This window comes from Nomascus leucogenys, chromosome 13 (genome assembly GCF_006542625.1).
Source record: "Nomascus leucogenys isolate Asia chromosome 13, Asia_NLE_v1, whole genome shotgun sequence".
In the NCBI taxonomy this organism is placed as follows: domain Eukaryota; kingdom Metazoa; phylum Chordata; class Mammalia; order Primates; family Hylobatidae; genus Nomascus; species Nomascus leucogenys.
The window spans coordinates 100554477-100575805 of record NC_044393.1 but is presented as its reverse complement, the minus strand read 5'-3'; the positions used below and the strand labels follow the sequence as shown (position 1 = coordinate 100575805).

The window sequence follows — 21329 nt, the reverse complement described above, 5'->3', positions numbered from 1 at the left end:
TTCTTCCTCTTCCTCCCTAGTTAGGAAAGAGGATCTTTAGCCTGCGGTGGGGGTGGGGGGCGGGTGGGGATGCTTGATGTTTCAGGGGAAAAGATGACTCAGCTACTTTTGGAATATCTGTCATACCTGTCTACTGGTGCAATGAGCCGGGATCACACCACTACACTCCAGCCTGGGTGACAGAGCAAGACTCCATCTCAAAAAAAAAGACTCTGGAGAAACAACTCAATACGCATGAGAAGAGGCTGGCCCTTGTAGAGAGAGGACGGGCAAACTATGACAACTCTTTTCTGTTGTTTTGTTTTCAGTCTTCTCTTCACAGTTCTTTTCATAGTTTGGAATTGATAACTTTTTCTCTTCATCAGAACTCCAGTGTTTTTGTAGATTGAAGTCTTTTTTTTTTTTTTTTTCTTGAGAAAGGGTCTCACTCTGTCACCCAGGCTGGAGTGCAGTGGACCAATCACTGCTCACTGCAGCCTCGACTTCCTGGGCTCAAGAAATCCTTCCACCTCAGCCCCCCAGGTAGCTGGGACTACAGGTGTGCACCACCATGCCCAGTTAATTTTTATTTTTTAATTTATTACTATTATTATTATTTTGAGATGGAGTCTTGCTCTGTTGCCCAGGCTGGTGTGCAGTGGCACCATCTCGGCTCACTGCAACCTCTGCCTCCTGGGTTCAAGAGATTCTCTTGCCTCAGCCTTCCGAATAAGTGGGACTACAGGTGCACGCCACCACACCTGGGTAATTTATTTATTTTTTTGTAGAAAAGGGGTATCAGTGTGCTGTCCAGGCTGGTCTCAAACTCCTAACCTCAAGCGATCCGCCGGCCTTGGCCTTCCAAACTACTGGGATTAGAGGCGATGAGCCACCATGACTGGCCTACATATAGCCCAAATGGATGAGCTCAGTCCCAGCCTCCACTATCCAAGTCAGCCTCTCATCTCCTTCATTTCCCAGGAGTCAGTTCTCATTTTCCTCCCCTGTTTTCTCCGGATTGTGGCTATTGTTCTCTGGTTGCTAGATCAACCTGGAGCACAGTAAAGCAGTATCACAAAGCTGGAAAGAGTCTGGGATGAGTCCACCAGCTACAAGTTCTTGTAGAAAATGTACTCCAGGAATGGCCGGGCACAGTGGCTCATGCCTGTAATCCCAGCACTTTGGGAGGCTGAGGCGGGTGGATCACCTGAGGTCGGGAGTTTGAGACCAGCCTGACCAACATGGAGAAACCCCGTCTCTACTACAAATACAAAATTAGCTGGGCGTTGGTGGCACATGCCTGTAATCCCAGCTACTAGGGAGGCTGAGGCAGGAGAATCGCTTGAACCTGGGAGGCACAGGTTGCGGTGAGCCGAGATTATACCATTGCACTGCAGTCTGGGCAACAAGAGTGAAACTCCGTCTCAAAAAAAAAAAAAAATGTACTCCAGGAATTGTTATTTCTGAAATTCAACTGCTTCTGGAATTGAAGCAAGCAGCTCATCTTGGAAGAGAAATATGTAACCAACCCCAAAGCCAAAGCCTTTGAGGATTGAGACCTAGCATGCTAGGAGACCTTGATCCTGTAACCACAGAAGAAGAATCTGGATCTGGTCAAATTGAGGTCAAATTCTGGTCAACTTCTCCATAGTCAGTAGGAGAAAAAAAACAACTTAATGTTTGAGTCATATGTTTTGACAACTAAAGAGGACACTTATGCTGGGGTCGGTGGTTCATGCCTGTAATCCCAGCACTTTGGGAGGTCGAGGCGGGAGAATCATTTGAGGTCAGGGGTTCGAGACCAGCCTGGCCAACATGGTGAAACCCCATCTCTACAAAAAAATTCAAAAAAATTGGCTGGGCGCAGTGGCTCATGCCTGTAATCCCAGCATTTTGGGAGGCTGAGGCAGGTGGATCACGAGGTCAGGAGTTCGAGACCAGCCTGGTCATTATGGTGAGACCCTGTCTCTACTAAAAATACAAAAATTATCCAGGCATGGTGGCGCGCGCCTGTAGTCCCCGCTACTCAGGAGGCTGAGACAGAAGAATCTCTTGAACCCGGGAGGTGGAGGTGGCAGTGAGCCGAGATCACGCCACTGCACTCCAGCCTGGGTGACAGAGTGAGATGTCATCTCAAAAAAAAAAAAAAAAAATTCAAAAATATTAGTCTGGCTTAGTGGCGGGCATCTGTAATCCCAGCTACTGGGAGGCTGAGGCAGAAGAATCACTTGAACCCAGGAGGTGGAGGTTGCAGTGAGCCGAGATCATGCCACTGCACTCCAGCCTTGGCGAGTGAGACTCCATCTCAAAAAAAAAAAAAAAAAAAAAAGGGACACTTAAAGTTGACATTAAAGAGGATACTTAGATTCTAGACAAAATCAAGATATAGCAAATTGGGGTGGGACACACCTGTAATCCCAGCATTTGGGGAGGCCGAGGCAGGTGGATCACCTGAGGTCCAAAGTTTGAGACCAGCCTGGCCAACATGGCGAAACCCCGTCTCTACTAAAAATACAAAAATTAGCTGGGCATGGTGGTGGACACCTGTAGTCCCAGCTACTCAGGAGGCTGAGGCAGGACAATCATTTGAGCCCAGGAGGCGGAGGTTGCAGTGAGCTGAGACTGCACCGCTGCACTGGTGCCTGGGCCACACCAGTCACTATGCTTGGGTGACAGAGCAAGACTCTGTCTCAAAATAAATAAATAAATAAAATTTTGTTTTTCTGTGTTGCGGCTAATATGCGTGCTATAAGACAATGGTTTCTTTTTTTTTTTTTTTTTTTTTTTTTTTTTGAGACGGAGTCTCGCTCTGTCGCCCAGGCTGGAGTGCAGTGGCGCAATCTCGGCTCACTGCAAGCTCCGCCTCCCGGGTTCACGCCATTCTCCTGCCTCAGCCTCTCCGAGTAGCTGGGACTACAGGCGCCCACCACCACGCCCGGCTAATTTTTTGTATTTTTAGTAGAGACGGGATTTCACCGTGGTCTCGATCTCCTGACCTCGTGATCCGCCCGCCTCGGCCTCCCAAAGTGCTGGGATTACAAGCGTGAGCCACCGCGCCCGGCCGACAATGGTTTCTTGAGTCTCATTCTCTCTGCATATGCCTAAAGCTTTTTTATTTTTATGATTCCAAGAGATTGTACCTTCTCATCTCCTAGATTCTGTCCCATAGGTTCTGATCTTTTCCTAGAGTAACTTGGGCGGTTAAAAAAGTGGAAAAAGCTTTGGGTATTAGGTGCTGAACCCACTCAGCTCTGCTCAAACCCCTTCTTTAATGCCCAAGGTTGTCCAATCCTAGCCCTTCCCCCTACCCTCAGCTTTCTCCTCACCTATACAACAACCTTAGCATAGTCCTAAGGTATGTGTTCTTATCTTCTGTTATCTATGCCAAGGATGTTTGCTGGCTTTGTTTTGTTTTGTTTTGTTTTGTTGAGACAGGGTCTTGCTCTGTTGCTTAGGCTGGAGTGCTGTGGCACAATCACAGCTCACTGCAACCTCGAGGTCCTGGGCTTAAGTGATCCTCCCACCTCAGCCTCCTGAGTAGCTGGGACTACAGGTATGCATCACCACGCCTGGCTAATTTTTTTTTTTTTTTTGAGGCAGAGTTTTGCTCTTGTTTCCCAGGCTGGAGTACAATGGCGTCATCTCAGCTCACCACAACCTCTGTCTCCTGGGTTCAAGCAATTCTCCTCCCTCAGCCTCTCAAGTAGCTGGGATTACAGGCATGTGCCACCATGCCCGGATACTTTTTTGCGTTTTTAGTAGAGATGGGGTTTCTCCATGTTGGTCAGGCTGGTCTTGAACTCCTGACCTCAGGTGATGCGCCCACCTTGGGCTCCCAAAGTGCTGGGATTAAAGGCTTGAGCCACCACGCCCAGCGCACACCTGGCTAATTTTTTAAATTTTTATTTTTGTAGAGACAGGGTCTCACTATGTTGTCCAGGCTGGTCTTGAACTCCTGGCCTCAAGCGGTCTTCCTGTCTCAGCCTCCCAAAGTGCAGGAATTATAGGCATGAGCCACTGTGCCAGGCAAGGATTTTTTTTTTTAAGTTAAATTTCTGCCTGCCACCACAGCAGCAACTTTTCCTGCTCTCTCTCTGTGTGCTTTAAGATGATAGTCCCTTCTTTTTTTTCAAATAACCACAACGGGAAGGAATGACCACTCTTGTAAGCTGCAACTGATGTTTTCAGACTCCTAAAGTGACATCTAGACATAAGTCGGTATATATCAGAATATCATGCAGGGAATGCTGAAATAGTTGGGAAGAGATTGCTGCACTGTGTTTTGCATGCCCAAAGCCCACATAGGTACTCAGTTTAAAAATCTTAATAGAATTGAATCCTGCTCTTATAATAGGAAAGGAAGAGAATCTGATAGAGAGAAACAGAAAATGAAAAGGTCAAGAACTGGCCGGGCACGGTGGCTCTCACCTGTAATCCCAGCACTTCGGGAGGCTGAGGCGGGAGGATCATGAGGTCAGGAGTTCGAGACCAGCCTGGCCAATATGGTGAAACCCCGTCTCTACTAAAAAACAAAACATAGCTGGGCGTGGTGGCACACACCTATAGTCCCAGCTATTTGGGAGGCTGAGGCAGGAGAATCACTTGAACCTGGGAGGTGGAGGTTGCAGTGAGCCAAGAGGGCGCCAGTGCACACCAGCCTGGGCAACAGAGCAAGACTCCATCTCTCAAAAAAAAAAAAAAAAAGTTGAGAACTGGAAAGGAACTAAGCACATGAAAAGAAATTTTATGTTCCTTCGTGTTTTTATTTAAAGAAACTGAATCAAGTACCAAACATGGAATAAAGGCAAACATTCATTTTTGGGGTGGTTTTTCCCTTCTTGGCAATCTCTGTTTTATTGAGGGTATCACTAGTTATTCATTCCAAGGATTTTTTTTTTTTTCCACAGGAGGTGGGCGTTTCTTTGTCTTCTTAGAGTCAGGATTCCAGATCTGCTGATGTGTGGGACTTTTCTTGGCCACTACGATTTCATCTACAGTCACGAGCTGCAGCACCACCTCAGCCACTGCTCGAAATCCTTGGGCTTTGACTATTAGGGTGTCCCACACCCCTTCCTGGGCCACATTTATTATCCCTTCAGCTCCCACCCCCATTAGGAGGTTCCCACCTTGGTGCACTCCACTCATTTCTGCCACCACATCTGAGACAGCTAAGCCTGCATTCTCTGCCAAGGTTTTAGGAAGATACTTCAGGGCCTGGGCAAATGCTAGGAATGCAGGCCCATTGGGCCCTTCCAATCTGCTTCCTTTATCAGAAAGCATTTTTGCCAAAGCCATTTCTGTGGCCCCAGCTCCTGGAATCAGTCTGGGATCTTGACATAGCTGGAAATAGGCATCAATGCCATGGTAGACGGCTTGCTCTGCACTCCGCAGCCCCTGGGTGGTGGCTCCCCTGAGGACCACGGTGAGGGCAGGTGTGCCTGTACATTCCCATTCAAATACCACAGCCAAACCATCTCCCAGCTCCTGCCTGTAAACCCTCTGGCACTTGCCTGGCTTCTGGGGAGGGAGCAGACGAGGCAGCAGAGGTGTGTCCAACACCTCACTCAGGTAAATGATCTCCATCCGAGACCTAGCTTGAATCACCACGATGCCATACTTGTCTGCCAATGTGAGGGTCTCCTCGTTGACCTCCCCCAACACCACTGCCACATTAATTCCTGCGGCTGCCAGCTGGCCTACTTGCTTTTCTAGTAATTGGTCGCTTCCTTTACCAAATTGGGCTAGATCAGCAGGACTAGAAAGACGGGCCGTTGCTGGTGCATTTGGATGGGCAGGACCAAAGGGGCAAGCAAAGAGAGCCACCCTGGCACCACTTAACACTGTGGCCATTTGCCCACAGAGCTTCCCAGATATTGCTAACCCCGGGAGGAGGCAGGAATCCTCCAGTGTCCCCCCGTGCAGCACGCACACCCCAACACGCTCAGGCTTGAAGCTGCCGTCTAGCTCCTTGATAGTCCAGCAGGCGTGGGCCACCAGCTTGGTCAAGTGGTCCATGGGGGACAGGGTGTGGGTATTCATCACAGAATGGAGGGCCCAGGATGGATCTTCCAAAGGCCCCAGAGATTGGATGGCCAGGGAGGGCAGTGTGGCCAGGACCTCTGCAGTGGCTGTGGCGTAGGCCTCCCGGAGCTGCGGGCGAGGCAGGCCGGCCTTCAGCAGCTGCTCTGCCTGTTCCAGCAAGGCTTCCGTCAGCAGAACCACAAAGGCTGTGCCGTCCCCACTATTCTCTGCCTGGGTTTGGGCTGCTTCCCGGAGGAGCCATGCCGCTGGGTGCTCCAGCTCCAGGGCCCTGAGGATGGCAGTGGCACACCCTGTGCACACTGTTTCTCCTTTCATGGTCACCAGGAACTTCTGCCGGCCGTGGGGTCCATAGCAAGGCCGGATGACACTGGCCAGGGTCTGGACTGCAGCCAAGCTGCTCAGCAGGTGGGGCTCCTCCTCTTCTGGACTCCTCGGGCTCTCCCTTGGGTTCAGTGCCAGCCGCTGGGGCAGCTCCAGGGCTGAAGGGACTGTGCTGTCCATGGCCCGCAGAGAGAGAAGAGGCCACTGTGGGTTGCAGAGAGGCTCTAGAAACAGCAGCAGGGACACCCGTGACACCGATCGTTGAAAGTACTCAAAAGGTCAGTGGAAGCAAGGAGCCAAATGCCCATTGATTGGTATCTGAAGACGTCAGCACGGACCAGCGCTCCACTGTGGGTCCAAGGATGAGCTCCAAAGAGCCCAGTCCTAAAGCCACCCCAGGGTTAATTCTGCAAAGGAACTGGGTCTTGGGGCCTCTCAACCTTGGTGGCTGAAATGGGATCTTTAACTGATGAAGTCACAAAGTGGAAATGGAACCAGGATAGAGAATGAGGTCACAGAAGGCTGGTTAGTACTGAGGAGGCCCTACCAGCAGGCGAAAGTCAGGCCTTGTCCAGCAACGGAGGTACATGCACCTCTGCCCCAGGTCTGAGACTTGTTTAAACATTAGAGACAATGAGGAGGAGATCAAGTGAAAAACTACCGACTTCACCCTGTGTGGAGTGCAGGGGCATGACCATGGTGCACTGCAGGCCCAACTCCCTGGTCTCAAGCAGTCCTCCTGTTCAGCCTCCCAAGTACCTGGGACTAGAGGTGCACACCACCACACCTAGCTAGTTTTTTAATTTTTTGTAGAGACAGGGTTTCTGTATGTTGTCCAGGCAGGTCTCGAATTCCTAGCCTCAAGAGAGCCTTCCACCTTGGCCTCCCAAAGTGCTAGGACTACAGGTGTGAGCCACCACCACACCCACCCCTTTTTCTGGTGGTGTTTTTTTTTTTTTTTTTTTTTTGAGACAGAGTCGCACTCTGTTGCCCAGGCTGGAGTGCAGTGGTACAATCTTAGCTCACTGCAACCTCTGCCTCCCAGGTTCAAGCAATTCTCCTGCCTCAGCCTCCCAGTAGCTGGGATTACAGGCGCCAGCCTCCACGTCCGGCTAATTTTTTGTATTTTTAGTAGAGATGGGGGTTTTCACCATGTTGGCCGTGGTTGGCCAGGCTGGTCTCGAACTCCTGGCCTCAAGTGATCTGCCCACCTCGGCCTCCAAAAGTGCTGGGATTACAGGTGTAAGCCATTGCACCTGGCCATTTTTTTTTTTTTTTTTTTTGAGAAGGAACTGAGAGATGATGTCTGTGTTTTGTTTTGTTTTGGTGTTACTTTCTCTTGCAGTACTGTGTAATATTAGCCATGTTTTGCTATCTGTCTGCCTTTGCCTTTTTGGGTATCTTATCAGTTTGTGCTTGTGTATCAGGTTTCTCAGGGTGTCTGTTGGTCTTTCAGGGTGCAGGTGTGGGAGGCTGCACAGAGTGCATGCCTGTGCCACGACTCCCAACTTTGCCCCCCTGGCAGAGGCAGGGTAAGACAAGGGGGGAAAGATGCTGACAGCTCACAGACAAATAGAAGTGAACCCAGAGGGGTGAAAAGCAACCAGCCTCCCAGTGGTCAGGGAGATAGAAGCCTAAATGGGGCCCTGAGGTTTAAATGCGAATTGCCTTCCCATCCTAACCTTCAATGCTTACAATTTAAGTCTCTTTTTTTCATTCTCTCTCTTTTCCTCACTCGTCTCCTCTTTCCTCCTATAGATCCTACTCGGGTAATGATGCTTCTGCTTTAGTTTAGCACATATTTAGTCTGGGCGTGGTGGCTCATGAATGTAATCCCTGCACTTTGGGAGGCTGAGGCGGGAGGATTGCTTAAACTCAGGAGGTTGAGGCTTCAGTGAGCCATGATTGCACCACTGCATTCCAGCCAGGGCAACAGAGTGAGACTTGCCTCAAAAAAAAAAAAAAAAAAAAAAAAAAAAAAAGAGGGGAAAAGGTCATTTGGAATCCTAGTCCAGAGATAATCATTGTTTACAACCTGATGAATATTACTACTTTGCACATATTGTATGCATACATAATTATAGATTTACACCATTTTACAAGATTATGATACATATATGCTATTCTGTAATCATTTCCTCCTCAACATTATCTTGGCTCAGAGAAATGTTTCTTTTTCTTTTTGGACATGGAGTTTCAGAGTTTTGCTCTTGTTGCCCAGGCTGGAGTACAATGGCGGGATCTCGGCTCACCCTCGGCTCACCGCAGCCTCTGCCTCCTGGGTTCAAGCAATTCTCTTGCCTCAGCCTCCTGAGTAGCTGGGACTGAGTAGCCGTGTGCCACCATGCCCGGCTAATTTTGTATTTTTAGTAGGGACGGGGTTTCTCCATGTTAGGCTGGTCTCAAACTCCTGACCTCAGGGGATCCACCCACCTTGGCCTCCCAAAAGTGCTGGGATTAGCGGCGTGTGCCACTGTGCCTAGTCTGTGAGCCACCGTGCCTGGCCTGAGAAATTTTTTTTTTTTTTTTTTTTTTTTAGCAGAAACACATTTATTTATTAACCAAAGGGATGATCCTAATTAATCCAACACACTTTGAAATAGCTGCATGTAAAATGTTTGTGATAAAGATAATTGAACACAGTAATGAAAAAAAAAAGAAACAGTATGGAGATTTGCTCACTGAACTGAGCTTGGTCATTCTCTTAGTTAACTCCTGTCCAAACTGATGATGGAATTTTTATTCTACTTTTTCACAGATCCGAGTACAGGTGACATTGTTCATGACACACTCCACCGCTAATTTCCCATCTTTCAATTTTCTTGTTATTGTGCTTTCCTTCCCATCCCACTCCTGATGCTGAACCAATGCACCATCTGTAAAGTTGCAGACAGTCTGCGTTTTTCTGCCATCAGCTGTGGTTTCTTCAAACTTCTCTCCCAGGGTACAAGAAAACTGTGTTGTTTTCAAAGTGCTCTCAGTTTTTATGGTGAGGTTTTTGCCATCACAAGTGATGATACAATCTGGCTTGGCAATTGCGCCCATTTTTCGCAAAGCTATTCCCACTCCTAGCTCCTTCATGTATTCATCAAAGTCTTTGCTGTCCACCAGGCACCATCTTCCTTCCAGCTGCTGAACTGTGGCCATGGTGGGTGCGGGCGGGCTGGTGTGCAGAGTGGGGTCTGCGTCGGTGTGGCAGCGTGCTGTTTAGAAATGGCCGGGCGCGGTGGCTCACGCTTGTAATCCCAGCACTTTGGGAGGCCGAGGCGGGCGGATCACGAGGTCAGGAGATCGAGACCACGGTGAAACCCTGTCTCTACTAAAAATACAAAAAATTAGCCGGGCGTGGTGGCGGGCGCCTGTGGTCCCAGCTACTCGGAGAGGCTGAGGCAGGAGAATGGCGTGAACCCGGGAGGTGGAGCTTGCAGTGAGCCGAGATTGCGCCACTGCACTCCAGCCTGGGCGACAGAGCGAGACTCCGTCTCAAAAAAAAAAAAAAAAAAAAAAAAAAAAAAAAAAAAAAAAAGAAATGTTTCTAAGGAGATCTTATTTGGTCTGAGAACCATGAATGATTATTTTGAGCACTTTTGATTCTGGAGACTCCATTTGGAGGCATGGTCCTCCAAATTCAGGCTTCTGAAAGCCTGTACCTCAGAGTAGGCTTGATGTTCCATAAAAGATGTGGTTATGAGCGCAAAGATGACTTGCCTGTATTGTTATAGAAATGTAAAATGTAACAACCAACAAAAATGTAGCAAAGTATGCATGTATACATTTTCTCTAAAGATACAGTTTCCTTTTTAAAAAAATAAACACATTGGCCGGGCGCAGTGGCTCATGCCCGTAATCCCAGCACTTCGGGAGGCTGAGGCGGGTGGATCACAAGGTCAGGAGATCGAGACCATCTTGGCTAACATGGTGAAACCCTGTTTCTACTAAAAATACAAAAAATTAGCCGGGCGCGGAGGCGGGCGCCTGTAGTCCCAGCTACTCGGGAGGCTGAGGCAGGAGAATGGCGTGAACCCGGGAGGCGGAGGTTGCAGTGAGCCGAGATTGTGCCACTGCGCTCCAGCCTGGGCAACAGAGCGAGACTCCATCTCAAAAAATAAATAAATAAATAAATAAACACATTAGGCAGGTGTGATGGTGGGTGCCTGTTATCCCAGCTACTCGGGAGGCTAAGGCACAAGAATCTCTTGAACCTGGGAGGTGGACATTGCAGTGAGCCGAGATTGTGCCACTATACTCCAGCCTGGGCCATAGAGTGAGGCTCAGTCTCAAAAAATAAATAAATACATAATAAAAATAAATAAATAAATAAAATAAACACTACTGGCCAGTGGCCGTGGCTCAAGCCTATAATCTCAGCACTTTGGGAGGCCTGAGCCAGGTGGAGTTCAGGCATTCTAGACCAGCTTGGGCAATATGACAAGACCCCTGTCTCTACTAAAAATACAAAACAATAGCCAGCCGTGGTGGTGCGTGCCTGTAGTCAGCTACTTGGGAGGCTGAGGTGGGAGGATTGCTTGAGCCCGGAAGGTGGAAGTTGCGGTGAGCTGAGATTGTGCCATTGCACTCTAGCCTGGGTGACAGAGTGAGACCCTGTCTCAAAAAATAAAATAAAATATAATAAAATAAAATAAACACTCCTATAAAGGATCCTCTTAGCTCTTTTTCTAACACCTAACCTATATTTTCATATTCATTTCAGTTACTCTACAACTGTTCACTGAGCTGCTGTTGAATAGAGGAAATAAGGCAGACAACTACTGCCATCTCCGCTGGGTTTAGGGACGATACAGACATTTATCTGGGCACTTTCATTACAGGCAATGAGAGCTGTGAGTGGGGAAAGCACGAGATTGGCAGAAGCATTTAGGGGGACACAGCCATTCTCACGGAGGGCAGAGGTCTAAAGGGAGAGCTGAAGAAAAAGTAGGAACTGGCCTTGTGGAAAGGGGAAGGGCGATGGGACAGCCTGGTGGTTTGTAGCCCACCGGAAGGAGTTCTGAAAACTGGTGGTCAGGTGAGAAGGAAAGCTGGGGACGAGATAAGCACGTTCGCCAGAGGGTAGCAGCGGCTCTCCAGGACCTAGTGAGTCAAGCCAAGGAATTTAGGCTTCAGCCTGCAGGGTGATGAATAGGGCTATCTATTCCATTCATTCACTTCTTTCTTTCTTTCTTTCCTTTCCTTTCCTTTCTTTTCTTTTCTTTCTTTCTTTCCTTTCTTTCCTTTCTTCCTTCCTTCCTTCCATCCTTCCTTCCTTCTCTTTCCTTCCTTCCTTCTTTCCTTCCTTCCTTCCTTTCTCTCTCTCTCTCTCTTTCTTCCTTTTTTTGAGACAGTGTCTCACTCTGTCGCTCAGGCTGGAGTGCAGTGGCACGATCCTGGCTCACTGCAACCTCCGCCTCCCTGGTTCAAGCAATTCTCCTGCTTCAGCCTCCAGAGTAGCCGGGATTACGGGTGCCTGCCACCACGCCTGGCTAATTTTGTATTTTTAGTAGAGGTGAGGTTTCACCATGTTGGTCAGACTGGTCTCGAACTCCTGACCTCAAGTGATGTAACTGCCTCGGCCTCCCAAAGTGCTGGGATTACAGGTGTAAACCACCGTGCCTGGACTGAAAATTTCTAGTTTATGATACTTGCCAGTAGAATGTGTTCTGTCACCCTCTTCTGAATAGATATGGTTGTTTGCTATGACTTCTCCCACTGCTGCCCTTCCCCCTGAATCCACAGATGCATTTCTTTTAAAACTATGATCTTGTACACAATGGATGTAAATATTTAATCTTTCTATTTGTATCTTTTCCCATGTTTCTTTTCTTTCTCTCTTTTTTTTTTTTTTTTTTTTTTTTTTTGAGGTGGTGTCTGCCTCTATTGCCCAGGCTGGAGTGCACTGGTACAATCTCGGCTCACTGCACCCTCCACCTCCTGAGTAGCTGGGACTACAGGTGTGCACCACCATGCCCGGCTAGTTTTTATATTTTTAACAGAGACAGGGTTTCACCATATTGGCCAGGCTGGTCTCGAACTCCTGACCTCGTGATCCTCCCACCTCGGCCTCCCAAAATGCTGGGATTACAGGCATGAGCCACTGTGCCTGGCCTCCATGTTTATTTTCTAGTTGCCTACTTGTCCTTTTGTGTTTATCCTTGTTAACTACTACTGCCAGGCTTAAAGTATAGACCCCTAGAGGGCAAGATTCGTATCTATATAAAATGTACTGCAAAACATCTACTTAAGCCTCACATTCTTAAACACAAATTACTTTTGAAGATGACTGTTCTGTTTGTTTCCTTCCTGGTTTCTTCCTTTAACTTTTCCACTAAACAGGTACATGATATACATTACTGAAATAACTTATATAGCAATATGAATTTTTTTTTTTTGAGGCGGAGTTCCGCTCTTGTTGCCCAGGCTAGAGTGCAATGGTGTGATCTCGACTCAGTGCAACCTCCGCCTCCTGGGTTCAAGCAATTCTCCTGTCTCAGCCTCCAGAGTAGCAGGGATTACAGGTGCACGCCACCATGCCAGGCTAATTTTTGTATTTTTAGTAGAGACGGGGGTTCACCATGTTGGCCAGGCTGGTCTCGAACTCCTGACCTCAGGTGATTCACCTACCTTGGCCTCCCAAAGTGCTGGGACTACAGGCATGAGCCACCGTGCCTGGCAAATGTGAGGTGGAGGTTACAGTGAGCTGAGATCGCATCACTGCACTCTAGCCTAGGTGACAGAGCGAGACTGTCTCCCACTTCAGCCTCCCAAGTAGCTGGGGCTACAAGCATGTGCCACCAGACCTGGTTAATTTTCTTTCTTTCTTTTTTTTTTAGACGGAGTCTTGCTCTGTTGCCCAGGCTGGAGTGCAGTAGCGCGATCTCAGCTCACTGCAGGCTCCGCCTCCCCGGTTCACGCCATTCTCCTGCCTCAGCCTCCCGAGTAGCTGGGACTACAGGTGCCCGCCACCACGCCCAGCTAATTTTTTACATTTTTAGTAGAGACGGGGTTTCACCATGTTAGCCAGGATGGTCTCGATCTCCTGACCTCAAGTGATCTGCCCTCCTCAGCCTCCAAAAGTGCTGGGATTACAGGCGTGAGCCACCGCGCCCAGCCAGGCCTGGTTAATTTTCTTTGGTATTTTTTTGTAGAGACAGAGGTCTCACTATGTTGCCCAGGCTGGTCTCGAACTCCTGAGCTCAAGTGTTCCACCCGCCTTGGCCTTCCAAACTGCTAGGATTACAGGCATGAGCCATGGTGCCCAGCCTGCAGTGCAACTTTAATAATAACAATATGAACACAAAAATTCTAAGATCTAAAATTTAAGCTTTCAGTGGTCCTTCTATAACTGTGAAAGTTTGTTTCCTAAAAAGCCCTGAGGAATTTATGGGAAAACAAGGGAGACAACATTTAGTAGTGAACCTGTGCATTCTAAATAAAGACAATATCAATGACATTTTATAGGCCTTCAATTAGTAAGAATGAATATTGGACTATGAATTTTTATTCACTGTCACTTGTTTGCTAGACGCTTTGAGAATCTTTCTTGCCTATATTTTCCTGAGATGTTGGTTTTTCTTTGTCACAGATAACAATGCTCATTCCCTCCCCATTAAAAACCATATATATATATATATGATTAAATGATTACTACATGCGCTTTGAAATATTCAAATATTTTAGACAGTAAAAGTCCCTTGTAATTCAACCCTTTGCAGATGATTGGTTAACAGGTTAGTACACATCTACCTAAATTTAAAATCCCATATTTAACATGTATACTTATTAGAAAGTACACATTCTAATATTTTTCTATTGTATTTGGTACTATTTCCAGATGCTCCTGCCTTTTTGCTTTCATAATTTTGAAGGACCTCAGCTCCCTGCCTCCTAGATTTTTGCCACTGTGGTCTCAGAGCTGTGTAATTTGGATGACTGAGATGGAAAAACCTCTGAAAAACCTTTATTTATGTTGAATGTTGAATAAGTATTCCTTGAATCCTTCCTCAGCATCCTGGGTGATATTTGATTTGCTCTGCTCATGATAACTTCGTGCCAAGGATACTGCTATCAGTTCTCTTAAAACAGATCCCAACTCCCTGCTCATAGTGGCCAAAGGAATGGAGATTTCAGGCTGAGTTTACTTACCTGCATCATCTTCATCTATCCAGAAGCCTCCCTACACAAACCTCTGTTTCTACCCTTCCATTCACTCGGCTCACTTTTCTGCTCTTAGTACCCTTCGTTTCTTGTGAACTCTCCAGCAGGAGTGACTTGCAATTTGTATCCACTGACACTTAAGTTCTCGGAAGTGCTGGAGAAGCATATCGAAGTAAATTATTCTGATGTATAATTTTGTGCATGTGAAACTCACAGTGGAAGTGCCTATTATAATTTCAGTATGGCACACAGCTAAACATTTGGATCAGTAATCCAGTTTTGAAAGCACACTTTATTTAAAGTACAATGTGCTGAAAAAATGAAAAAAAGAAAGGGTGCTTTCAAATTTGTACTTAGTAAACTTTCACTAGATCACATCATATGTTTATCACTAGTCATGTATATGTTGTATTTCTATGTGTAATCGTCAGGCACTTTTAATTTATAGTTTGCATTTACCATGCCAGCCTCCTTCTCAGTCCCAAACTTCCTTTGGTTATAAATTTAGTAAATTTGAAAGAGCCAGCAGGGATTAAACCCTGAAGGTATTCAAATGACTATCTGACTTTATTCCTCATTTCAGCCATTTCAAAAAATTATGCTTTCATTTAGAATAGGCTCTGGGAATCAAAGTGTGTATATTTTGCCCAAGTAGAAGACAGTTTAAAGTTAACATCCTAGCTACTAGAAGGGAAAGCAAACAACATCGCTGGAAAAGGAGCCTATTTTTTTTTTACCTTACACTAAAACTACATTGCGAAGATCAAAAGAAATCAAGACGAGAGTGTGCCTTTTAACGCCAGGCCCCAAGTAGATGCTTATTAAATGATAGTTTACCCCAATCCTTCACAAATGGTTGATAGGTCTTACTATTTCCCCCCTATTCAAATCTAGAATTTTTTCACTCCCATATACTAATCGATAGTGAATGGAAAGCACAGAATAGATCATCGTCCAGGTGTTAGGTATTAGCCTGAGAAATCCAGAATCCCATATTTGTAACTGTCCTTCTTGAGAAAGTGCATTTTTCAGGCGGATTCTAGCCCCATTTTTCTTTTTACCATTTTTACATATTATGAGAGGTGGCTTAGAAATACTTCGATTTTTGCCTCTTCATCACAACACACTGAACGTTAAAATCAAGTGGTTGGGTTTTTATTGGCTTATTTTGTCTCTAACCGTTTTATTTCTCGAGCTGTCATCGTTCTTTTCGTCTTACATCCTTATGAACCTTTTCTGGATTAAAAAAAAATGACGTTATAATAAGGAAACTCTAACTGGCGTTGGATTAGAACGAAGTTGACTCCATTCCTTTTCCTCCCCGTAGTGTGGGCGCTACGAGGAAAGACCTCGGCGAGAACCAGCGAAGCCCGGGCTGCCCTCGCCGTGCGGGCGCACACTTGCTCCTCGCGCCGGGCTGCGCCGGGCTCCCGCGGCCGCCTCGGCGTATGTCCGCGGCTCCCTCCCGCCCTCGCCCGCAGTCCCCCGATCCCGATCCCGGATCTCTGGGTCCACAGCTTGGCTCCCTCCCGAGCCGGAGCCGGAGCCGGAGCCGGAGTCGCGGCTGGGCCCGGCCGCCGCGTCACAGGGGGAGGGAACCCGGGGGAGGGGGAGGGGCGGTGAGGTCAGCGGCGGCGGCGCGTCCGCGGGCGGCGGGAGCGGCGCATGCGCGGAGCGAGGCCCGTGAGTGGCAGCGGCGGCGCGCGGGGGGCGGGCGAGGGGCCGAGAGTGGGGGAGCGGGCGGGGGCCGTCGAGGCGGCGGTGTGTGGGCGCGACGGCTGCGAGGTGGAGAGGTCTGTGGTGCGGGTCGCCCCGGGGGATCCCCGGCGCGGGCCTCGCGCGACGGCCACGGTCGCGCGGCGTGTGTGTGGGGTCCACGCACACCCGCAAAACTTCCTCCTCCCCTGCTCCGGGAGAGCGAGCGAGCGTGTGTGAGAGAGCGAGTGTGAGGAGCGAGCCGCGGCCCGGCGCCCAGCGCCGCCACTGGAGCAGCTGTCAAAACTTCGCCGCCGCCGCCCGGGCCTGACGGGCCTGACGCGCGGGGGAGGGGCGGCCGGCCGGGGGCGCGACCCCCTCGCCGCCCCCGCCGGGCCCCGCGGCCCGCCCGCCCCGCGCCGGGCCCCTTTCTCCTCCCGCCGCGGGCGGCCCGGGGGAGGGGCCGCGGGCGGAGACCCCGGGGGCCGGCGCCCCTCACACCGCCCGCCCGCCTGGCTGCCCCGCCCGCCCGCACCCGCCGGCCCCGCCCGCCCCGCACCGCCCGCCCCGCCCGCCGCCCCCCGCCCGGCCCCTGCGCGCGGAGGTGCGCGCGCCCGCGCCGATGTGTGTGAGTGCGTGTCCTGCTCGCTCCATGTTGCCGCCTCTCCCGGTACCTGCTGCTGCTCCCGGGGCTGCGGGAAATGCGAGAGGCTGAGCCGGGGAGGAGGAACCCGAGCAGCAGCGGCGGCGGCGGCGGCCGCGGCGGCGGGAGCCCCCCAGGAGGAGGACCGGGATCCATGTGTCTTTCCTGGTGACTAGGATGTCGTCGGAGGAGGACAAGAGCGTGGAGCAGCCGCAGCCGCCGCCACCACCCCCCGAGGAGCCTGGAGCCCCGGCCCCGAGCCCCGCAGCCGCAGACAAAAGACCTCGGGGCCGGCCTCGCAAAGATGGCGCTTCCCCTTTCCAGAGAGCCAGAAAGAAGTAAGTTGAGTGCGAGGGAGCCAGGCCGGGAGCCAGCGGCGGCGCCGGGCCGGAGCTGTCACCGGGCGCCCGCCCCGCGGCCTCCGCGCCCCGGCGCCCCCCGGCGGGGTGGGGGCGGGGCGGGCCCGCGGGCGGCGGCGGCTCCTGGCCCCGGCCCCGCGCCCCTCGGCAGCCGCCCGCGCCCGGCCTCCCCCGCTCCGCGCCGCCCGCCCGGGCTCCCGCCGGCGCCCAGCTCCGCACACTTTACTTTTCAGTCGGGCCTTTTCACTGGGTCTTCTCCGCGACTCTTCTTTTGGAGAAATTTCTCGTAGCCGCGTCTTGGCCTAGCTGGATCATTGAGAAAACAAGCCCGGAGCGCGCCCTGGTAGTCCCCGGCGGACTCCGGGCGAACCGCCGAGCCGTCGGCGCTCGGGAAACTCTCGGAGCTGTCAAAACGCCCGGGCCAGGTGGTCTCGGGGCGCGGGCTGGGGGCGAGAAGAAAGCGGCCGGGCGAGTGCAGCTTTTGTTTGTCAGCGACTTGCTCCTGGAACTTTTCCTGGTCCCAAACCTGTGTTTTCTTCTTTTGATGATATATTAGGAAGCCATTTGACTTCTTCCTCCCCCCTCCCCCAACACCCAGAACCGCACTCCCGGGCTCCGAAAGCACAACTCCTGTGGGATCCCACAGCTTCGGGGAACGGCCTGCCTAAGTTTTGGAGACGTAGCCAGTGTCCCCTCGTAAGGCAGAATACCCAGAGCACTTATTCGGAGAGAGTGCAGATGTACATGTCGCTTCCCTCATAAGTCTTAGCTGTAAGGGGCTTGGGAATAGGATCGCCTGCCTTTGAGCGTACAGTAGGGCTGGACACCAGCTTATTAGAGGACCAGAAATGTCTTCTTACAGAATGGTTATTTGACTGCTTTGCTTGTAAATTAAGAAACCCGTTTTAGTGCCAGGGAACTGCTCGGCTTCTGTGGCTCTCGCGTGTACCGTGGAAGAACTGTGAATGTCTCTCGAAGTTGTAGAATGGCGTGTGTGCTTACTCATTTCATGAGATGATATTCTCATTGAACTGTCGGGAGTGGAAGGGTTCGCTGGGACGTGAAGGAAGCCAGCACGATTATGGATAGGCTGTTTCTTTGGTTCGGGTGCATTCACTTAGTAATAGTATTGTTGTTTGGTGATTTGTAGTAAAAATAGTAGCGTGAACTGAGGCATAGCATAGTTGGGTTGTGGGAACCCATTAAGCTCTTGAATGTGCTCTTTTCTTGCCCCGCTGTCCTTTTACTATGAAAATGATTCAGGGCCTTCAACTTGCCTCCATATTTTATTGCCAGCTCTTACCTAGCTGTGATAATCGTGAGGGAAGCAAGTACAGGATGTGTGTACATTATTACGTTAGCTTCTTCGTGATACAAAGTTAGGACTGACTTACTGTGCCACTTGCGTTGTAATATAATGGCAAGTATAAAATGCCCTTATTCTATATTAACTGAAATTTGGAGAAGGAAGTGGAGGTTTAAGTAATTTTTAGACGTCTAAGCCACTTTTTTGCATCCTTTAAAGCAACTCAGGACAAGCCATATTGGGGTTTTACCTTGATTGCCTCCCATTTCATTATTTGCAAAGCATTTCTTCATCTCTTACTGAACATTAATTTGCAATTATTGTTTTAAATTTGCATTTGAATTCTTACTCCAGAAAGATTAGATCTATGTTGTCACACCCCACACTCCATACTCCTGTAAGGGCGTGCTTGTGCACGCGCACACTCACACGCACGCGCACACTCGCACACACCCTACTTTTGAAATGAGCTCATTTGTATTAGTGCAGCTCCTGAGTGCACTGGACGATTAGGGTATTGCCACTTTATTATTTTAATTCTTAATCTCATATTATGAAGAAATAGGTAGCCTTTGGAGAAGATAAAAAATTTCTGCTGAATAACAGTATAATCTAACTATGAAACATCAAAACTTTTGGAAATATTTAGAACAAATGTAAGGCTGTAGAGAGCTTTTTCTTTTAGATTTGAAAACTAGTGCTGCTTTCTTTATAGGAAAGTAAAGTCTACTGGTAAATTTGACGGGTCTAAACTTTTTAGAGCTATTTTTTTGAAATTGTGTCTCTTGAAGGGAATGGAATCTCCAGTTTTTAGAAACATGTAAATGGAAACTAACGTATGAATTGGAAAGCAAAGAGAAGGTTTTTCAATTGTGTATCTCTATACTGTATAAGAATCCATGCAGAAAAGACCCTGTAGTTGGGTAGTAAAGACCCTGAAAGTGAAACTTATGTGTAACCAGTGTAAATTAGGTTTGTAACCAGTGAAATTATGTGAAATTGCAAATAATTCATCTGAGAAATGAAAATTAATCTTCTTTGCTAAATACCATAGAGATATTTTAAGTTGCTCATGTTACTTAGATGTTCATTAACTTAGTGAGTTACATTAAGTAGAGAAGATGCCTTTTTTTTTTTTTTTTTTTTTCTGGACGAAGTCTTGCTCTGTAGCCCAGGCTGTAGTGCAGTGGTATGATCTCGGCTCACCACAACCTCCGCCTCCTGTATTCAAGCGATTCTCCTGCCTCAGCCTCCAGAGTAGCTGGGATTACAGGTGTGTGCCATCGCACCCAGCTAATTTTTTGTATTTTTAGTAGAGACAGGGTTTCACCATGTTTGCCAGGCTGGTCTTGAAACCCCGATCTCAGGTAATCCACCCGCCTCAGCCTCCCAAAGTGCCAGGATTACAGGCGTGAGCCACTGCACCCGGCTGAGAAGGTGCCTTTTGACAATAAAGTGGATTTGTGTATTTATCTTTGGCTTAAAAAAACATGGACCACCAATTACACTTTCCTCAAGTTTAAATTTGTAATAATTAGGTAAATAAAGCATTTTCTTATCTTACAGTGTTAGCTAGATTGCTTTTGTGTATTTTGTCATGAATAAAAAGCATAGCTATATAGTTATGGCTTTTACATTAACTATAAATATCTTAAAATTTTGTTTACTACCTAAAATCAAGAAACTTGAACTGAAGCTATTAATCTTAGAGTTGGAAAAGTAAGTACATAGAGGTTTCCTGTTGTACAAATGTCAAGTGGCACAGTGAAATTTACATTCATTTGAAAGTTCTCCTTAACTGTAAAAAGTATCAAATTATTTGATAATTTGGAGTAGTTCATAATCTTTATCAGAGGCACAGGTCTTAACCATTGGCAAGCCTCTGTCAGAATATGCACATATTAAAGATCTGATTATTTTTGTGTTAATGTTAAAAAATTTTTCTGAAGCTTTTATTTTTTCCATCCTTGCACCGTAAATTCACATTACCAAGTTGGGAAGCCAAAGAGACATTCTACTCTACTATGTTTCTTACTAGTTCATGAAAGTTGATGTTAGAAATGGGTGTGGGTGTGGGGGATGGGGGTGGGTGTACAGAAGCAGCAGGTGGTAGGGATAGGATTTCTGAAGCACTATCCTTGGCCCTTTTTGAGTAAACTCTTTATACCCTGAACCACTTTCTTTTCAGACGGCAATTGCTATTATTAGAGAGCCACCATAAGCATTATTGTTGTAGAAAAATTAGGCACAACCAGTGATTGTCATTACAAGGACCAGCAAAAATGGCTAGGTTGCTACTCTGTATTTGTAACGCCCTTCCCCCAACAAAATTTCTCCTTTTCATAGCTGTGAATTTGAAATAAGTGATAGAAAACTGTACTACATTACAATATATACCATTTAATAAAACAATTTTATAGTTGAGTGATAGCACTATTATTCATGCTTTTTGAGATAATGCAAATTTGTAATTTTTATGACAGCAATTCTTAATAATTTATTGTCCAAGAGATTTGATAAAACTTTTGATAGTTATTGGTCTCTGGGACTCAATAGGCACTGAAATGTTTTAATTCAGTTGAAAAGTTGGTTCAGGATTGCTACCCTCACTTACCTGTTAGAAGGTTGTTCTTTAACCTGACCTGAAATTCCCATGAATAAGAACCTGTTTTTTTTTTTTTTTTTTTTTTTTTTTGGCAGAGTCTTGCTCTGTCGCCCAGGCTGGAGTGCAGTGGTGCGATCTTGGCTCGCTGCAACTTCCGCCTCCCGGGTTCAAGCGATTCTCCTGTCTCAGCCTCCCAAGTAGCTGGCGTAGCTGGGCCTACAGGCACGT

General features: G+C 48.1%; 2 protein-coding genes and 1 pseudogene across 16 annotated transcripts in view; 1 reads left to right on the top strand and 2 right to left on the bottom strand.

Annotated features, from left to right (window-relative positions):
- Positions 1 to 4728: 4728 nt before the first annotated feature.
- Positions 4729 to 6776, bottom strand: CCT8L2 (chaperonin containing TCP1 subunit 8 like 2). Its single transcript, XM_012508016.2, has one exon. It carries the CDS (start codon positions 6520 to 6522, stop codon positions 4852 to 4854), a length of 1671 nt encoding a protein of 556 aa, XP_012363470.2. The 5' UTR covers positions 6523 to 6776; the 3' UTR covers positions 4729 to 4851.
- A 2103-nt stretch (positions 6777 to 8879) lies between these two features.
- On the bottom strand, positions 8880 to 9552 carry LOC115837974 (annotated as a pseudogene). Its single transcript, XR_004033029.1, has one exon. The product of XR_004033029.1 is annotated as a fatty acid-binding protein 5 pseudogene (transcript).
- A 6603-nt stretch (positions 9553 to 16155) lies between these two features.
- Positions 16156 to 21329, top strand: part of KMT2C (lysine methyltransferase 2C) — a 306019-nt gene continuing 300845 nt past the window's right edge. For 10 of the 14 annotated variants that reach the window (XM_030826223.1, XM_030826214.1, XM_030826218.1 and 7 more), the window contains exon 1: positions 16803 to 17169. In XM_030826223.1, the coding sequence (XP_030682083.1) occupies positions 17009 to 17169 (161 nt within the window). In that variant the 5' untranslated portion in view covers positions 16803 to 17008. Of the gene's footprint in view, positions 16177 to 16222; positions 16287 to 16789; positions 17170 to 21329 lie in introns of those variants that run through there. The other 4 variants (XM_030826210.1, XM_030826209.1, XM_030826211.1 and 1 more) reach the window with 4 other exon arrangements.